Source organism: Vitis vinifera, chromosome 11, assembly GCF_030704535.1.
Source record: "Vitis vinifera cultivar Pinot Noir 40024 chromosome 11, ASM3070453v1".
Classification (NCBI taxonomy): Eukaryota; Viridiplantae; Streptophyta; class Magnoliopsida; order Vitales; family Vitaceae; genus Vitis; species Vitis vinifera.
This window is the reverse complement of record NC_081815.1, coordinates 9,621,813-9,640,631: the sequence shown is the minus strand read 5'-3', so window position 1 is coordinate 9,640,631 and position 18,819 is coordinate 9,621,813. Positions and strand designations below refer to the sequence as shown.

The following is an 18,819-nucleotide window of genomic DNA, read 5'->3' as shown; positions in this document are numbered from 1 at the left end:
TACTTAAACTAATTTTGGAAACTTATTGTTACTTTCTTATACATATCTTATAGAGAACACATGAAATGGTTGAAATTGAACAATCCTCGTCAATCTAAGAGACAAAAGTGGCTACAAGAAGAACACATGCGAACATTCACTCATTGGTTGCGAAAAAAGGTATTGAATTTATTCTAAAAATTGCACCATTCTTAGCACTAATCATAAAAAATATTAATAACTATGGTCCATTCAAACAGGTAGAAGTTGTCATTGCTGACAAAGAACCTATATCTGAAACCTTAAGATGGATGGCACATGGTCCTACCCACTACGTGGCCAAGTATCATGGCTATGTTATAAATGGGTGTCAGTACAATACAAAAGATCGTGATGAGTTACGAGTTACCCAGAATAGTGGAGTTAGCATTGTAGCAACAACAATGCAAATTTCTAGTGCCAAGGATAAGAATCCAGTATTTGGTGAGCTATGTTTCTATGGTATTATTACTGAGATATGGGATCTTGATTATACCATGTTTAGGATTCCAGTTTTCAAATGCAATTGGGTTGATAATAAGAGCGGCGTCAAAGTTGATGAGTTTGGGCTGACATTAGTTGACTTCACTAAGATGGCTCATAAATCAGATCCATTCATTTTAGCCTCCCAAGCCAAGCAAGTATTCTATGTACAAGACCAACTTGATCCAAGATGGTCAGTTGTTTTGTCAACTCCTGAAAGGGACTTCTCATTTTCAGCAAAGGATTCTGATGACTTCATGGATAATTTTATTGAACACCATCCTCTCATTACCACCTTGGCACAAGTTGAATCATTTGATACAATGGATGACTCTGATGTCATTTGCATTCGAGGAGACTGTGAGGGATTCTGGATTGATAACAAATCTTCTATGTAACTAAATTTATGACCTTGTTGTTTTGTTGTGAAGGTTGTAACTATCCCATTAACTTGTTAATATTGAAATTCTGCATTTCAGTAAATAGTTTATTTATTTTCTAAGTGGATTAAATTCATCATGTCTCTAAATTTATTGATTCCCTATTTCATGATTATTATTATACACATATCTCAGAGTGATCTAAAGGGTAATACAAGGATATCAATTTGTCTCAGCTCAAAGCTTATGATTTCTAGTTCCATAAAAAAAAAGTTTGGTGAGGATCTTCTAGTAAGTTTTTATTATTATTATTATTAAATATTTCATGACAACATGTGAATATTGTTATCTAGCATGTAAAATGTTCCTAGTATGTTCATGTTACTAATGTGAGTTCATGTTATAAAAAATTCAATTTTACTTGCAATTAATGGGTATACTTATCATTTCTCATTGATGTGTTATAGGCATGGATTCAAAGGAAGAGAAAACCCTTTCACAAAAAAAATATAGAGGGACAACAAGGAAATCCATGATTATAAGGAATAGGAATAGAGGGATAAAGTTGGTCATAAAGTACAATGCTGATGGTATCTATGTAGGAGAATCTTCTGTGCACCTAACAAGCTACTTAGGTGTATTGGCACGTACGATGGTACCAATCAGATATAACACATGGCGAGATGTCCCTGAACAATTGAAGGATAAGTTGTGGGACTCTATTGAGGTTACTTTTTTTTTTAACATAAATAAGTTTTCTACAATCTCTATATTTCTTTCAAATTTTGAGAAACTAATGACTTTATAATTTGTAGATTGCTTTTACATTAGACAAGAAAAGCAGAAGGAATTGTATGCTTACAGTGGGAAAATGTTTTCGATCTTTTAAGAATACGTTGACTGTGAAACATATTCTTCCTTTCAAAGATGAGCCAGAGCTTCTTAAGAAACCACCAGCTGAATATCATTTTATCGATGATGAAGATTGGAATATTTTTGTGAAAAATAGGTTGTCTGAAAAATTCCAGGTACAAATACAATTAACATTAAACATACTACATGCATCCACATATATATACTAAGCATCCATTTTAATTTGTAGGAATATAGGGAAGCACAAAAACAGAGAAGAAAGAAGCATATATATAATCATCATCTAAGTAGAAAAGGGTATGCTGGACTTGAAGAAGAGATGGTAAGTTTTTGTTAGTTCTTATTGTGGTTTAATTTTATATGATTGTATAAGTAATGAAGGAATATTTTATATGGGTTTCTTAATTGTTTCTTTTCTGACAAAAAAATAGAAATAAAACCACATGTGTCATCTAATAACTATCTTTAATTTTCCATTCCTATTAGATGATTGAAGCTGGCTCCATAGAAAGCATTGATAGGAGTTTACTTTGGAAGAGGGCAATGCAAAAAAAAGATGGCAGCTATGATGATGTGGTCCTACCGGTAGTGGAAAAAATAGTAAGCAGACATTTTGTACCCAAAAATCACATCTTTAAACACCTTATTTGGTTTTACCTATTTGAAAGTTAACTTCATAACTTCCTTTTGTTTTAGGATGAATTGATGAAAGAGTCTCAAGAGAGTGGCATAAGCTATAGTGGGAGCAATGACATACTTTCTCAAGCACTAGGTACTCCTGAGTATACTGGTCGGGTTCGAGCTAAAGGGAAGCACTACACGCCTGGACGCTATTTCAATAGTATGTCAGAACGTGTTGTGAGGGATATTTTAAAAGCAACTCAAGAACGTCAAGCTAAGTTTGAGGCTGATGTGCTAGCGAGACTATCTCAGATAGGAGTTGCTACACCACAATCCGATGTGAGTAGTTCCAACATGAAATCAAAACTGTTGCTTCTACCAGAAGTAGTGGAGAAACCAATTCGTAAAGTTGAGGAGGAGACCTTACCTGTGAAAATAGAACCACACATGAAGGTGTGTTATTTTTAGTTTACATTTCCTAGTTTAATGACGTAATTGTCACAAATTCCTAGATAATTTTCATAAATAATTTCTTCCAATTGCTTTTATTTTTGTTAGATTGATACTTACATTTTAGGTAGATTCTATTACAGTATAATTACTACTAGTAATATTCTATTCCACTACAACTATTACTTGTAAAATATGTAACTTTATGTCTTAAATATAGCCCTAACATAGTCAATGCACTTTAAACTTCATTTATTGATTATTTTTTGATATTGAAATTAACAATTTAATTTACTTTTGAAGGCAAGAAAATGTGAGTTGGCAGTAGGGACCAGAGAAAATACAGTGGCTGGTGGAACAATTGTAATGGATTGTGGTCCCAACTACCTAGTTGTTTTGGATGCTCCCTATGAGTCAAATACACCGCTTCCTATTCCCATTCCTGGACAAGCTACAACAGTTGGAGCGGCAGTGGGCTACCAAGTTTTATGGCCAACCCATTTAGTCAATTTGAGTACTAAATTCATTAAGGTGTGTTATTTTCATTTGCAATACTTTATAAAGATATGTATATCATTTGAAAACATGGTGCTTTCTTTTATAGGGATCTCAAAAAGGGAAAAGACAAAAAACAACAGAAAATGACTTGAAAATTGGTGAAAACCCTCAAGATATCAACAATTTTGATGCATTAGTAGGTCTCATGCTAAATGAGGGGAAAGCACAAGGTGTGGAGGTCCCAAATGATGTATTTGGCGAGAGTTTTAAGACCTTCCTTATGAAAGAAGACATGGATATGATAATTTCATTTAAGGAAGTGTCGGCTAATTGTGTCATATATTATATATGGTAAATAATTTTATAACTTGCTAATGTGTGTTAATTTATATATATATATATATATATATATATATATATATATATATATATATATATATATATATATATATATATATATATATATATATATATATATATATATATAATTTCTTATCAAGGTATGTGGAATTTAAACAGGCACCTACAGAAAAAGCTAAGTGATGCAAGGCTCACCGAACGATTTGCTTTTATCAATCCAGCTTTAGTCTCTAAAGCTGGAATGGGTGAGACAACAAAGGAAAATAGGTCAAGGTTGATTGCAAATCGTTTAATGCATGCAAAGTGTGCTGACTACATTTTTATTCCATATAACCCTAAGTAAGTTATGAAAAATATTAAGTTTTTTTTAAATGTTAAATAGCTTAATCAATGCTAATTAGTAAATAATATCTAATGTACTATTGTAGTTTCCACTGGGTCTTGGTGGCATTGGATATGAGGACAATGACTGCGTACTACCTTGATCCGATTCAAAAGCAACCATGTGATGATCTTAAGGAAATTGTTAACATGTAAGTGTCTTCATTTCCATACTTGAATATAGTGCATAGTATCTAAAATGTTAATTTTCTTTTCCATGTAGGGCACTACGAATTCATCCACCAGAGAAACAAAGATCATCAAAGAGGGAGCCGACATGGGTAAAAGTAGTGGTAAGTTACTTGGTTAGAGTAAGATATATCATATGACCACTTATATCAACCCTAAAATTTGAATATGGTTTTATGTTTTGTCACTTAGATAATAATGACATAAAACATCATGATATTAATGTTTTTATGGTACCATAATTCATATGTGTGCCTATAGTGCCCAAGACAACTAGGAAGTGTGGAGTGTGGTTATTATGTGATGAGATACATGAAAGATATAATTGTTGATCCAAGCCTCCTATCCACAAAGGTATGTACTCATTAATAAATTTTATTAGTTTCTATACTTTAGTAATTTTTTGTTAACTTAACTAATCATCATGTATGTACAATTAATTATTAGTTTAAAGGAAAAAAATCGTATAGTGAAGTTGAGCTTAATGAAGTACGATCTGAGTGGGTTATGTTGGCAACTCAATTGATTCTTACCCATGCTTGAAGGTATAAATTAACATCTATAATGCTTGATTTTCATTATTAATGAAGTCTTGAATGGACTAATTTTTTAAATTTACCATCTTATGTATGCAGATGCCCTCATTTCAGTCCAGTCAGAGTTGTAGATCACATTTTGACGATTCTCAGAAGTTCTCATCTCATGATAAGTAATTTTTTCCTCCATAGTGATAGAATATAATAGTTTTATACATAAACTATTTCAATATAACAAATCAAATTATTACATCATCACCAATGTTGTTACATGGAGAAGTTATTTTTGTTATTGTTGTATGGAGAAGAAGCATATAATTTGTGAACTCAATAAATCAAATTATTATATCATGATCATCAATGTTGTCATTATTATTGTTGTTGTTGCATAGAGAAGTTGTTATTGTTATATGTTTGGACTAAACAAATCAAATTATTACTAATATAATTATCACCATCGATCATCAATGTTATTGTTATTGTTATTGTTGTTGTTGTTATTACATGGAGAAATTGTTATTGTTGTATGGAGAAATTGTTATTGTTGTATGGAGAAGTTATTGTTGTTGGAAAGGTTGTTGTTGCATCAACAGGTTGTTGTTGTTGGATGGAGGGATGGTAGAGAGCTTTTTTTGTGTAGGGTTAATTATTATATTTGGGTTATAATTTTGGAATTGAAAATAAAGGCAAGTTTTAGAATGGTTGTTATTATGACATTTAACCAATGATTTGTAGGTTTCTATTGCCTTGGTTATGCTCTTTTAATTTTTAGTTTAATACTCTTTTTTTCCTTATGGAATGTTATTAGTTAACTAAATTTGGTAATATAGGAAAGTTGTAAGAAGAAATTAAGTCATTTGCAAATGGTTAATATTAAATGTCTTATATTACTAGATATGATGATTTATGATTGAAACTAATTATAAACCATACCTATTGGTATATTCATATATTTATTTATGAGAAATGAGTTTGATATGTTAGACATAGATAAGAAAATATTATATTACATTCCATATTGTAGAATTTATACCATTGAAAGCCTAACTTGTTTCCTCTAACTTAATAATGAACTAAAAAAGTATTTTAATATTTTATAAACAAGTATCAAATTAAACAATTTTTCATCTTCATTGAAGCATAACATCTCATTAAATACCAAGTTATTCTCATTTGCACTTATTTCATGGACCATTTATAGATTTAGATTTAACTTTCATTGCATGTATATTAACTAAACATAATTTGTTTCTTCTATTAATTTTTTTTAAATGTATACAGGTAAAAGATTTCAAGTTCAGGAGTGGATATGCAACCAACAAAAATACTTTTGGCTATAAATACTTTTGGCTTCTTCTTGTAATATTATTTTTGATAAGGAATTTGGAGACCTTGTTTTTTGGTACATGTGTACTTGTTTTATATATGTTGAAGTTGGAAAATATGCTTGTAAATATTTTGATACATTTACAAATTTGCGTATTAATTAACTATGTAGACATTAGTTCTTTATCATTATATTATTCCCAAATTTATTCAATTTCTTTTGGAAGATGTAATATTGAAGTTATTGTTTGGTACTTTATAAATAATCATGCAGCCAAAATTACATATAACAGGCCATACAAAAATATATCATTTCAACAGGGGGATTTTCAATATTATTATCCACATAAGATGACACTTTTTTTAGTGTCGAAATAGACAAATGATATTTTGGTCATTCCTTGGCGCTAGTGTAAGTGTTAACATAGGTAGATCAATAATGACGTTTTTAACGTGTTAATATAAACCAATCAACAATGACGCTGTCTAGAAGCGACATGGTAAGTGTTAACATAGGTAGATCAATAATGACGTTTTTAACGTGTTAATATAAACCAATCAACAATGACGCTGTCTAGAAGCGACATGGTTGCCTGCACCCATTCCTTGACAGAGGCGGAAAGGACGCTTTCGAGAAGCGTCATCGTATACATTTATTGACGCCTAAAAAGCGTCATTATTACCCTTTTTTCTTATAGTGAAGGTTAAACAAAGTGTAGATTAAATTCACATTTTGGCCATAATGTAGGTTATACTCTTGCCTTTCATTCTTTGATTGAATTGCCACTAATCACTAGAAATTAATAACTGAATTGTCAAGCTATATGTAGGTGAAATGTTGGAGCAACGTCTCAGTATTAGCTGTTTATATGATGAGTCATAAGCATCTTCTTAGTGTGGTGTTTATATAATTAGTTAGTGGTTGAGATTCTGGGCATACCAACACAAACCCTAACAACACATTCCTCTTTCATTTCTTTTATATAAAAAAAAAAACAAAATATTAAAGACTTGAATTGAAAATGTAATTATTTTAAAGACTACTAAAAAAATTGAGGTATCAAAAAAAATTTACTACTTTAAAGTTTAAATTTTCTTAAAATGATTTTTGAGGACTTAAAGGTAAATGTATAATTTTGTGTATAATATGTTATACTTTTATATAGAAGTTTTTTATTTTAAAAACAAAATTAAGATATTTTATTTTTAAAAATAAAAAACATGAAACAAATCTGAACAGAGGCCAAGAAATGAACTTTTCTCGTATTTTTTTTAGTTTTTTTTTTAAATAAAAAGGAAAAAATTTCCAACCCTTTTCAAACAATCAACTTGGTATACTAGGCAAACCAAAATTCCCCCGTAATTCTCTTTGGCCAAGGCAAACCAAACCTTCAATACCAACCTTGCTCTCCATAGAGATTCAACCATAATGCCTCGTTCAAAGGTCCTACAACAAATCAACCCAATGCCTTTGCACCAATAATGGGCACTCCGGGCAATTTTGTAGCAAGCACACTGAGTTACAAATAGATTGGGGTCTTGAGTTTCGCCCTTTAAAATCATTTCTTGAAAACATTAGTGTTAACCATAGGCACCCATATCCAATCACTCCACAGCAAAATGGGAGAGTTGAGGGGAAAAACTATCATGTTGTAGAGGTTGGTTTGTCATTTTTAGCCCAAGCTTCCATGCCCATTTCTTATCGGCCCTATGCCTTCCAAGCTACCGTTTACTTAATTAATAGACTACCAACCCTTGTTATCAACAATCATTCCCTATATGAGTGTCTATATAAGAAATTGCCTACATATGAGCTACTCAGGAAATTTGGATGCGCTTGTTTTCTATTTCTTAGGCCTTATAATGCCAATAAACTATAATATCACTCCTCCTAATGTGTTTTTCTTGGGTTTAGCAATTCTCACAAAGGTTGCCTTTGTTTTCATGTCCCAACAGGTCATATCTATGCGTCTTGGCATGTGATTAATTTTCAATGAGTTCTCTTTCCCTTTTTCTTCCATTGTAGCACCAGTTTCTTCCGCCTCATTACCATCCTCTCCTCATTTTCTACAACATCCAACCATGCCTCCCATTCTTCCCACACCACAATGTTCTTATTCTCCTCAATCTTCTCTAACTCATCCAACTTCGACGTCTACCCCCTCAATATCCACTTCGGCAACATCATCTACATCCTCTCCCACTTCTTTTTCACACTCCCATATTCCTACTCATCCATCATCTCCTTCACAGAATTCCCAAATGGAGACTTGAAGCACTAATGTTCCAATATTTGAGAATTCAAGTCTCACCATTTCTTGTTTTAGCTCATGTCGGTCCCAGACGTCTAGATGAATCAAATGTTCACTCTATGATTACCAGATCCAAATTGGTTGTCCACAAGCCCAAGTTATTCATAGCGGTCAGTGGCTCCACTACAGGTTTTATTCTCTTTGAGTCAATTACCTACAAATAGATTGCATCCCCCCTAGAGCTGCAGCAAGCTATGGAACGTGAGTTCAATGCGCAACCTAAGAATAATACTTGGACATTGGTTCCTCCTACACCCACACAGAAAGTAATTGGTAGCAAGTGGGTATATCGCCTCAAGCTAAAACCGAATGGCTCCATTGAAAGATACAAGGCTAGCTTGTGGCCAAAGAATTTTTGCAAACTCTTGGCCTTGATTGCTTCAATACTTTGGTCAGTCTGGTGGTTAAGCCAACGGCAATTTGAGTTGTGCTTTGCTTAGCCATCTCTTATCATTGGCCAATTAGACAACTCGATGTTCATATATAATGCCTTCCTCAATGGTGATCTAACTGAAGAGGTGAATTTAGCTCAACCATAAGGATTCATTGACCAATCTAAACCTGACCATGTGTGTAAACTCGACAAAGCCTTATATGGTTTGAAATAGAGTCCTTGAGCATGGTATAAAAAGCTCAATTAATGCTTGTTTTCTTGGGGCTTTACCAATTCGAAGGTTGATTCCTCCATGTTTCTGTTTACTGCTTATTCTTCCGTGCTTATTGTTTTGGTTTACGTTGGCGACATTATTGTTACAAGCAACTCTTCTCAACTGATTCACCTACTCATCAAGCACTTGTTATTCTTGAATTGTCACAAATGTATGGTCAAATAATTATGTATAATAAATAAACGAGAAGGTAAGTAGATATTGAATCTTACAAATGATTGATCGAGACTAGAGTTTGACTCTATGTCCTTAAGACAAATTTATCTCGCACTGGTGCTTATGATTTGTTGACAATCGTCTTCCAGGATACAACGATCACTTTCTTATGATAGTAGCACTCCAAATAACAAGTAACAACGAATTATTTGATAATTTGAACTCTCTTGAATACCAAACACTTGGAAGAAAGGAGAAAAAGTGGAGAGAATTGATGATGGAAATGAATGAGAAATGCCATGTGGGCGGGGGGCTATTTATAGGTTTTTTGGTGACTCTTAAAAAAGATGTGTCTTAAATACTTAACATATCCTTTGACACAAGTTATGTCCATTAGGAAGAGTTTAGTCTAATTTAAATAACATATCCTTTGACACAAGTTGTGTCCATTAGGAAGAGTTGAGTTTAATTGAAACGGTATGTCTTAATTTCCATTCACCTATAAATATCCCAATAGTACTTTCACAGCAGCTTTGCTCTCAAGGACCTTGGCCCCTTGAATTACTTCCTCGGTATTCAAGTGTCTTTTGCAGGAGACTCCATCCATCTATGTCAAACGAAATACATACAAGACCTGTTTCAGAGGGCTGATATGTTTGACAGAAAGTTTGCTTCCACTCCTATGTCCTCAGACACGTCCCTCTCCATGTTTGATAGTAAGCCTCTTCCTAATCCAACTCCTCGTTGTCAGATTGTTTGGGCGCTACAGTACTACACTATAACTCAACCTGATTTAAGCTTACTGGTTAACAAAGTATGTTAGTATATCCATGCTCCCACCACCTCTCTCTAGACTACTGTTAAACGAATCTTAAGATGTCTCAGAAGTAAGACATCTCATGGCATCATACTCACTACCTCTCCTGATTTCTCTATATCTTACTTCACGGATGCAGATTGGGCTTCATGCTCTAATGACCGGCAAAGCACTAGTGGTTACTGTATTTTCATGGGTCCCAACCTCATCTTCTGGTCATCCACCAAACAATGAGTTGTTTCTCGGAGCATGACAGAATCAAAGTATCGTGGTCTTGCAAATGCAATAACTGAAGTATTATGGCTTAAAACTCTATTCCATAAACTTTGCATTCCTTCTTCCTCACCTCCTGCTCTCATTTGTGACAACATCAATGCCCTTCATCTCATGCAAGAACGAAACACATTGTGATTGACTACCATTTTGTACGAAAGCCTGTTCTTGACAAAATGCAATTAGTTGAGTTCGCTCCCTCAATTGATCAGCTAGTTGATATCATGAAAAAACCATTGTCCTCATCTCGGTTCTCGGCATTAAGAAGCAAGCTCACGGTGTGCCTCATCCTATTTACTTGAGGGGGGATAATAAAGTGAAGCATTGTAACCATTCCTCTGTTTCTCTCTTTTCCTTCCTACTCTGTTTCTTTATTCTCCTCTTTCAACTAAAGGTGACCCAGAAGTGGTAAGTTCCTTTAAGGGTCATCCTTTTTCACTAGTCCAAAGATATAAAAAGTTAAATATAATCTCATGTTATTTCATTTGTAAGTTTAATATATTCTTATCATCATCATCATCATCATAAGTTATAATATTTTTATTATATAGATTTTCAAAATAATAATTTTGCATGGTTACACTCAGGGTAAAACTTATTAAAAAAACTTAAGAAGAGTATAAATGTGATTTAAAAATGAAAAAAAAAAAATCACGGAAAACAGTAATATAAATCAAAGAAAAAAAAATTAGAACTCATGGTGTTGGATCCAAAGTATTTTAATTTTGGACATTTCAGCTATGAGGATTTTAATTTTTTTTTTTTTAATTTTCTCTCTTAAAAAGTATTTTAGGAATTTCAATAATTGCTATTTGTATCTTAAAAGTATTCATTAAAAGGGTTGATGTAAGAGTTTTAATGAATGCATTTATAATTTATCCCAAAATAATGTTCCCCTGGCTTCACGGTTTCTAGAAGAGAGAAGACTGGGCTCAAAATAATTGCACTGGCAAAATAGAGAAAGATTTCCACGTTGTAAACGATTCGGTTATGGCTGATGGACTCCACAACTGACTCAGTCCTTGTGGGCCCAATGGTCTAATCATTATCTTTTTACATTATTACCCCTCCTTTGGTTTACTATTTACCCACTTCCACTTCTTCTATTGCTTTCCCAATCACCCAATTTACATTTCACACCTTCGGCCAAATTTGAATGTTCCAGGGAACCTGCAATATTATTCCTATGACGCCAGTGTAATAATCAGGTGCGCTCGACTCCAGCCGAATGACACGTGTCATCCGATAGTGCGTACTCACATACCTTTTTTTCTGATGCTCTGGTTATTAATAGGAGTGCGATGTTCTGTCCTTACGAGGAGGCTTAGAAGCAGGTCGGTCTGAGATTCAGAGATCCGGCGAGCTTTCGCCGGAGAATCACGGACCGATCGAATTTCTAGTGCAGGTGTACAGAGGAAGATGAGACGGAGGGGTGTGAAGAGAACCGAGGGGCTGGAGTCGGAGATGAGAGATAGGGAAGCGAGGAAGGAAGAGAAGAGATTCGAAAAGCGGTTGGTGAAGTTCGACGCGTTGCCGGAGTATTTGAAGGATAATGAGTACATACTGGACCACTACAGGTCGGAGTGGCCGTTGAAGGACGCGATTCTCAGCGTCTTCTCTTGGCACAACGAAACCCTAAATGTGTGGACGTGAGTGAATCTGATCGTTTCTCCACACCTCTCCTTCGTGTCTGTTTGTTTCACTGGAAAATTTTTTGAAGGATTCTCTGTTTTCCTGGCACTCTGTTTGTTTGAACAGAAAATATTTCTTGATGAGAAAACAGATTTCAGGCTTCAGGCAACAGTTTGCGCATTTGTTTCTTTTTCGATGAATTAATTGATTTAATTTTGAGGTGAAAAGGAAATGACGAATTGTAATGTGAATGATGTTTCCCAGGCATTTGATAGGATTTATGATATTTGCGGCATTGGCGGTGGTGAGCTTATCGGGGAAGACAAAGATTGAAGATCTGGTGATGAGCTTCTTTAGGTATGTTGTTGAACATTAAATTTGTGTGTTTGACTGAAGTTGAGTGTATTGTTGTTCAAGAATATAATGCATTAAATGTAAATCATGTGGACATAAAGCCGTGAAATGGTTGAATTGATAAAATAATTCTTTTCAAAACAGCTGAAGCGCGTCAATGATGACACGAAGGACGGTATATATATATATATATATATATATCTAGAAGTGAAGCGTGTGGCCATTAATTTGAAAAAAAAATGATGACATGATGGAGAATATGATAATGACCATCCTTTTTAGTTCCTTTTGTTAGTCTGAATGTCAAAAGAAAATGCTTTTTCGCTGTGTGGTTTATAATTAAAATTAATTTAAAATTTATGTGATTTTAAATTTCAAGAGTTAAAATAAATTAAATAAATTTAAAATAATATTTAAAAATAATTTTATTAACGTTAATTTTTTTAATTTCTTCTTTTCTCATATTTTCTCTTAAATTTTTGGAAAGCTAAATAGAAACAGAACTCCCAGGTAGTTGAATAAATAATTTTAAAAGATGGATTAAAGTTTTTCCAATAAAGAAAAGAGATTAATTAAAGTTTAAAAGTTTGTAAGAAAAATTACTGTTTTGGTCCGGTTGAAGCTGATTAGTCTTCCCTATCAAGAAAATAATTGAAGTTCTTGCTTATAATAATGATATCTTGGGCCTCATTATGCATCACCCACACATGTCAATGATGCTTTTTATTTAAATATTCTCTTTTTTTTATAATTATTCTTTAATAAAACATAAATAGTAATTATAATTATTCTTATGATTAGATTAAAATGCACTGCACGTGTGAAGAGTTTAAAGAAAAGAATCAATTAGTAATAGGGAAAATGAGTATTAAGTATATTATTATTTATTTTCATAATATTAACTATATAGAAAAACTGTTGTAATCTAATTAAAGCATATGAATTCTGGTTGTGCAAGCAGGGATCCGGTGACAGCACAAACGATGAAGATGATGATGATCAAAAGGATGAACCAGTCAGGCAATGCATTTACGGTGAGTTCCTTTTCCTTATATAGTTATATACCGTGATGCTGCAACTCTGGGTTTCCTAATAAAATGATAATTATAGATAGAGAGAATTATCTTTTGGGGATAGATGAGCCTCCAAATTAACAAAAGGTCTATATAACTATTCAAATTGAATCGAATGATATGAAATAGTAATGGACAAATATATCCTTTAAGAACACATATAAAATATTTTATAAAATTAAGTTAAATATTTTTTTTTTAATAATTTTTTTTTCAAAAATATTAAATTAAATAAAAGTAGTTTTCAAAAATATTAAATTAATTTTTTTTTTCAAAAATATTAAATTAATTTTTTTTTCAAAAATATTAAATTAATTTTTTTTTAAAATATTAAATTAAATAATTTTATTTTTAAAAATATTAAATTAAATAAAAGTATTTTAAAAATATTAAATTACATAAAAGTATTTTTTTTAAATATTAAATTAAATAAAAGTATTTTTCAAAAATATTAATTTTTTTTCTTAAAATCAACAAAGGGCATTTTTGGAAATACTGAAGGATGATATCCTTCAACTCAATTTCCATATTTTTATTAGGTCTTGGGCTCAATTTGAAGAGTTATATGGACCTTTTGTTAATTTAGGGGCTCATCTACCCCCAAAACATAATTCTCCCACATACGACAGATGGACCGAAACGTAGGTCTCGCGTGCCTGATTTTTCAGGCAGAAAACGGTCCAATGCGTGACCACCTGCTATTCAACCCATGGGGCGGCTCAAATATGTACACCCATTTTGTTTCCCACTCGGTCCTACCTAAACTTAGCAATTTTCGTAAGTTCAAATTTGTTTGACTGCATAAGATAATTGAATGTCACACTTGGAGAAAAAGCATTAAGAAAAGAAAGAGGATATAAGACGGCACCGTCCATGTGGGAGAAGTACTTATCCTGAATCCTTGATCAACGGAGATGTCAAAACAAATGAAATTTGGTTAACATTTCGAAACAACCTTGTGAGTTTTCTTGGTTGTTTGGCCACTAGGAAAAATCGATATGCCCATCCTTTTATCATCCCGAGAAAAATAATAATATTTTTCTTTATCCCCATAAAGTATATTTTAACCTCTGTACCTGCTTCTTCACACGTGGTTGTCAATAAAAGATGCTCCTTTACCAGCTTTCTCATCACGCAAGTTTTGAAAACCAATCACACATATTTAGTGCGCCATTTTATATAATTTTCTTACAGTAGAGAGGTTCAATGACACCAAGGAATTTAAAATAAACAACTGTGATAGGGCTTTCTTCACCCAGTTGACGTGGAAACGCGTCTAGCTTTTTTAATAGCTCTGGTGACATTTCAACTCCGTGCATAAATAATTGAGTTAGGGTTTTATTTTCTACTCCGTGCATGAGGTCGGTGACATTTCAAAGACATCATGAAATGGTGGTTCAACTAGGTTTTTTCAATTCAAAAAATAGAAGTAATCATGTCGTCGTCATTGGTTGACAAGGTATTGCAAAAGCTGATGTTTTCTAAAATATTTATTTATTTAATGTATTTATTAAATTACTCAAAACGCCGCGTCATAAGAGAGGTAGAAAGAGACTTGACTCTCTTCAGCCATAAAACCATTTTTTATCCTCTTAAAAAAGATGCTTAAATTAGTGCTCGTTTCCTTTTTCTGATTTTTAAAAATACAGTAGAAAATAGTATTAAATATTATGTATAATTTTTATATAAAAAGTATGATTTATCTTATATTCTTAAAACTTACTTTTAAAATTTGAAGTATTAAATTTTTATTATTATTCTAATTTTTTTAAACAGTTTTTAAAAGTCATTATCTTTTAAAGCAAGTCTCAAAAAGTTCTTAAAAGTCATTATCTTTTTAAAAATTTACTATGGCAATTATATAAAAGTGATTATAATATAGAAACAACTAATGTTTACTATTTTAAAAAACAGAAAATAGGAAGTATTTTCAAAGGAGTGTTAGGTGCTATTTGATACTGTTTTTTAAAACAGTTTTGACCGAAGTTTTATAAAACAAAAGTTTGTTTAGAGTGAAAAAAAATTTTAACTTATTTTTAATGTTTTTAAATATATTTTAAAAATAAATTATATGACTAAAGGTTTATTTTTAATTATTATATATGTTTGTATAATTATTTTTAAAATAACTTTAAATGAATAAATAAAAATAATTGAAAATAACTAAAATATGTTATCTAAAAACACATATTTTACGTTCTTGAAAACAGAAAATAGAAAACAATTTTTTAATTAACAAACTTATTTTTTTGGTTTTTTGTTCTCGAAAGCAAAATATTGTTATCGAAAACAATCGTCAAAGAGTCTTTAGTGTTTTTTTTTTTTTTTTGTCTTGTTTTATTATCTTTTCTTTCTTAATTTTCAGCTCCAAACTTTTGGTAAAAGAAAAAAAATAAAGGGTTTGGACATGTAATATTTGGTTTAGCCTTCCCAACCCATTTAATAATTTGGATTTTAAGTGACGGTGGTGCTCAACGCTGTTACATAACGTCGCCATCCCTAAAAAAGTAGGTAGTTTTCAATCTGCTCAAGCAGTGACTAACGTAGCTAAACTCTACAAGGTGCTAGCTCCACTCGTAGGTATCCGTTCATTATTTTAATTTCTTCGGATTTCAGTTTAGGAATTCTGAGAAATGTAAACCTATCAGTTCCCTATAGAAGTCCTGTCAGCCACAATTGTAGGAAACAATAGCACCCACTTTGTACAAGGCTGGCATGGTCCTCAGTGGGGATCAAGTTTTAGTTTGAACTCCAACAAACCTTCCTGAGGTCAAATTAAGATTGAATAGGACCTCGCGTTTTAGGGTCATCTGTAGGATGGTATAATTGACCTTATAGTTCAAGGGTACCCACAGGGTGCAGCCTAGTTACTGAACTATCTAGTTAGACCTAGGATGGAACACCAAACCCTTTTATGAAAAATGTTTTGATATTGTTGTCAAACTTATTTGTTGCTTTCCTACTAAATTCAATTGCAGCTCATTCTGTGGCTACACCTGGCAGGAGGAAACCATGGAAACTGCAAAAATGGCATACCAAAGGAAAAAGGAAAACAGTGCTAAGTTATTACTATCTTTTCATAATTGAGAACCATCTTTGTCCATTCCGTGACTTATAATATAGATTAACGACCAGGATGACCAAACCTTTTCACCCTTTGCCTTCCGCCTTTCAAGTCTTTGAATGGCCCAAGAATGAAAACATTGTTTTCAATCAAACAGCTGAATAAATCATAACTCATTTTATACAAAATACACCACTGTATTGCTTAATAGGCAGTCCAGAAATGCAATTGCATGATACATTCAAGAATGCCATGAAGAGTCCTACCCTGATAAGAAGGGTTCTTGATTTGAATGTAGTGACCCTAACTGAAACAATTTGTTGTTTCTAAACTGCATTTGAAGTTATGAACTAGGCTTAGGCTCACTATATAGCCACTTGAGTAAGGTGACTTCTTATGTTGCAACTCCTTAGTGTCACCTATTCATACTACTAGAGCTCAAGTGAAACTCATAGGAAGAGAATCTAAAATAAAGTGTCTTATGCCTGAGAAAGATATATGCTTGATCTGGGTATCAGCTTGTAGCCACTAATCCTTTGACATGGGATCGTGAATATGAGCAAAAGCTTATATTTCAATTACTAACATGCATGCCTTGTATCTCAAGTTCTCAACTACTTGTATGTACTGAGTTCCATCTATATTGGCATTATTCTCCAAGGGATATACTTTTTTTTTTTTATTATTATTGATAATGACTCATGGATATTATTCCAATACAAGGTGTGCCTGTAAGGTACTGTTACAGAAGCATGGAATCGTAGAGTATGGTTTTCATGAATAACATGAAAGTTAACAGTACACTTTGGGATATGAAATAAATATTGCCATATTTAGGAACAAAAAGGAGGGGACCAATCTATGTCACCAAGGTATGTTTGAAACACTGGAATAGAAAATGGGAATAAAAAATCCATTGCATTTCCTTTTTATTACTTTGTTTAGATTGCTTTTAGAAATGGGAATAGTAATTAAAGATTATCCTCGTGAAAACCAAAACCTACTTTTGCTAAGATTTTGATTACTTGCTTTCACATGGTATTGTGATTTATATCCATTCTTATTCTCTTTTCATTATCTCCGTGCACCAAATGCACCCTTCATGTAATGCAGTTCAATGTAGATTAAAAAGGTATTTAAAAGAAACTCTATTGTATGTTATCTTGGTTCTTGTTTTGCAGGACTCACAATTGAGACACTTTTCACAGCCATCAGCCCTGAACATGAATGGAGAAGATAGTTCTGAGGCTATTCCTATACTATCAGAGGCCATTCCTATATGGCCTTGGTTTGTTTTCTTAGCTGGAGCTATGGCTTGCTTGGTTTGCAGCTCTCTTTCCCACCTTCTTGCCTGCCATTCTCAACGTTTCAACTTCTTCTTCTGGCGTCTTGATTATGCTGGCATCTCCCTCATGATAATCTGCTCCTTCTTTGCTCCAATCTATTATGCCTTCTCCTGCCATCCCTATTCAAGGTTGTTTTATCTTACCTCCATTTCTCTACTCGGTTTCCTGGTCATTGTCACCCTTCTCGCTCCTGCTCTCTCTGCACCTCGCTTCAGATCCTTCAGGGCTACTCTATTCCTTTCCATGGGTTTCTTGGGGGTAATTCCAGCAGTCCATGCTGTTGTTATCCATCGGGACCATCCACAGATATTTGTGGCACTTGGGTTTGAGATGATGATGGCCGTTATGTATGCAGCAGGAGCTGGATTTTATGTTAGTAGGTTTCCGGAGCGATGGAAACCTGGTGCATTTGACATTGCAGGGCACAGCCATCAGATATTCCATGTGTTTGTGGTAGCAGGGGCACTTGCACATAGTGCTGCTACACTAGTTCTTCTGAACTGGCGCCAGGGATTGCCAAACTGTGATGTTAGCCCTTCTGTCCTTACTCAGACATGACTAACAGCAATGATGGCAGTTTTCTATATCCAGATTCTGTGTAAGTTCTGCTCGTTATGGTGTTTCTGACCTTAGGTGTTAAATCAGTTCGGCAGTAGGTCTCACTTGGTTGGAGATGAGGATGATAGAGGGCTTTTTGAGGTTTTTCTCAAAGTTTTCTGGGAGGGGATGTTAGCCATTCTGTTCTTGGTTGGATATATGAGGGTGGGGAGGGCAAGTCTGTTGTTATTCTCTTTGTTTGTTTGCAGTATCCATTGCCCTGAGAGTCTGATACTGTTTGTATCGACATTTAAGAAATATATAATATTCATTTACTTTATCATATTACCCTGTTTGAGAAAAGAGTAACGCCTTCTCATTGCTTCATATTTTGGTCTCATTGTTTTTTGTTCCATTTATTTGTGTTTCTTTGTACCCTTATTGAATGCTTCAGACTTCTTTGTATATTCTT

The 18,819-nt window shown here is 33.2% G+C and overlaps 2 protein-coding genes across 2 annotated transcripts; both read left to right on the top strand.

Moving 5' to 3' along the window:
• Positions 1–1,996: 1,996 nt before the first annotated feature.
• On the top strand, positions 1,997–6,304 carry LOC100853127 (uncharacterized). The gene is made up of 12 exons (XM_059740876.1): positions 1,997–2,076; positions 2,241–2,354; positions 2,451–2,828; positions 3,129–3,356; positions 3,430–3,674; positions 3,843–4,022; positions 4,112–4,216; positions 4,288–4,357; positions 4,515–4,607; positions 4,701–4,798; positions 4,889–4,962; positions 6,071–6,304. The coding sequence occupies exons 1-10, from the start codon at positions 2,074–2,076 to the stop codon at positions 4,794–4,796; spliced, it is 1,512 nt and encodes a 503-aa protein (XP_059596859.1). The 5' UTR covers positions 1,997–2,073; the 3' UTR covers positions 4,797–4,798; positions 4,889–4,962; positions 6,071–6,304.
• A 5,185-nt stretch (positions 6,305–11,489) lies between these two features.
• On the top strand, positions 11,490–18,690 carry LOC100262144 (heptahelical transmembrane protein 2). The gene is made up of 4 exons (XM_002274287.5): positions 11,490–11,990; positions 12,238–12,330; positions 13,289–13,361; positions 17,646–18,690. The coding sequence occupies exons 1-4, from the start codon at positions 11,761–11,763 to the stop codon at positions 18,366–18,368; spliced, it is 1,119 nt and encodes a 372-aa protein (XP_002274323.1). The 5' UTR covers positions 11,490–11,760; the 3' UTR covers positions 18,369–18,690.
• The last annotated feature ends 129 nt before the right edge of the window (positions 18,691–18,819 follow it).

Bases quoted from the DNA above. Each gene is read 5' to 3' on its own strand.
- LOC100853127 (XM_059740876.1), top strand. The intron at 2,355-2,450 runs GTAAGCAGACAT...CTTTTGTTTTAG, and splicing joins TACCGGTAGTGGAAAAAATA to GATGAATTGATGAAAGAGTC. The intron at 3,675-3,842 runs GTAAATAATTTT...GAATTTAAACAG, and splicing joins TGTGTCATATATTATATATG to GCACCTACAGAAAAAGCTAA.
- LOC100262144 (XM_002274287.5), top strand. From the start codon at position 11,761: ATGAGACGGAGGGGTGTGAAGAGAACCGAGGGGCTGGAGTCGGAGATG. The intron at 11,991-12,237 runs GTGAGTGAATCT...GATGTTTCCCAG, and splicing joins GAAACCCTAAATGTGTGGAC to GCATTTGATAGGATTTATGA. The intron at 12,331-13,288 runs GTATGTTGTTGA...TTGTGCAAGCAG, and splicing joins CTGGTGATGAGCTTCTTTAG to GGATCCGGTGACAGCACAAA.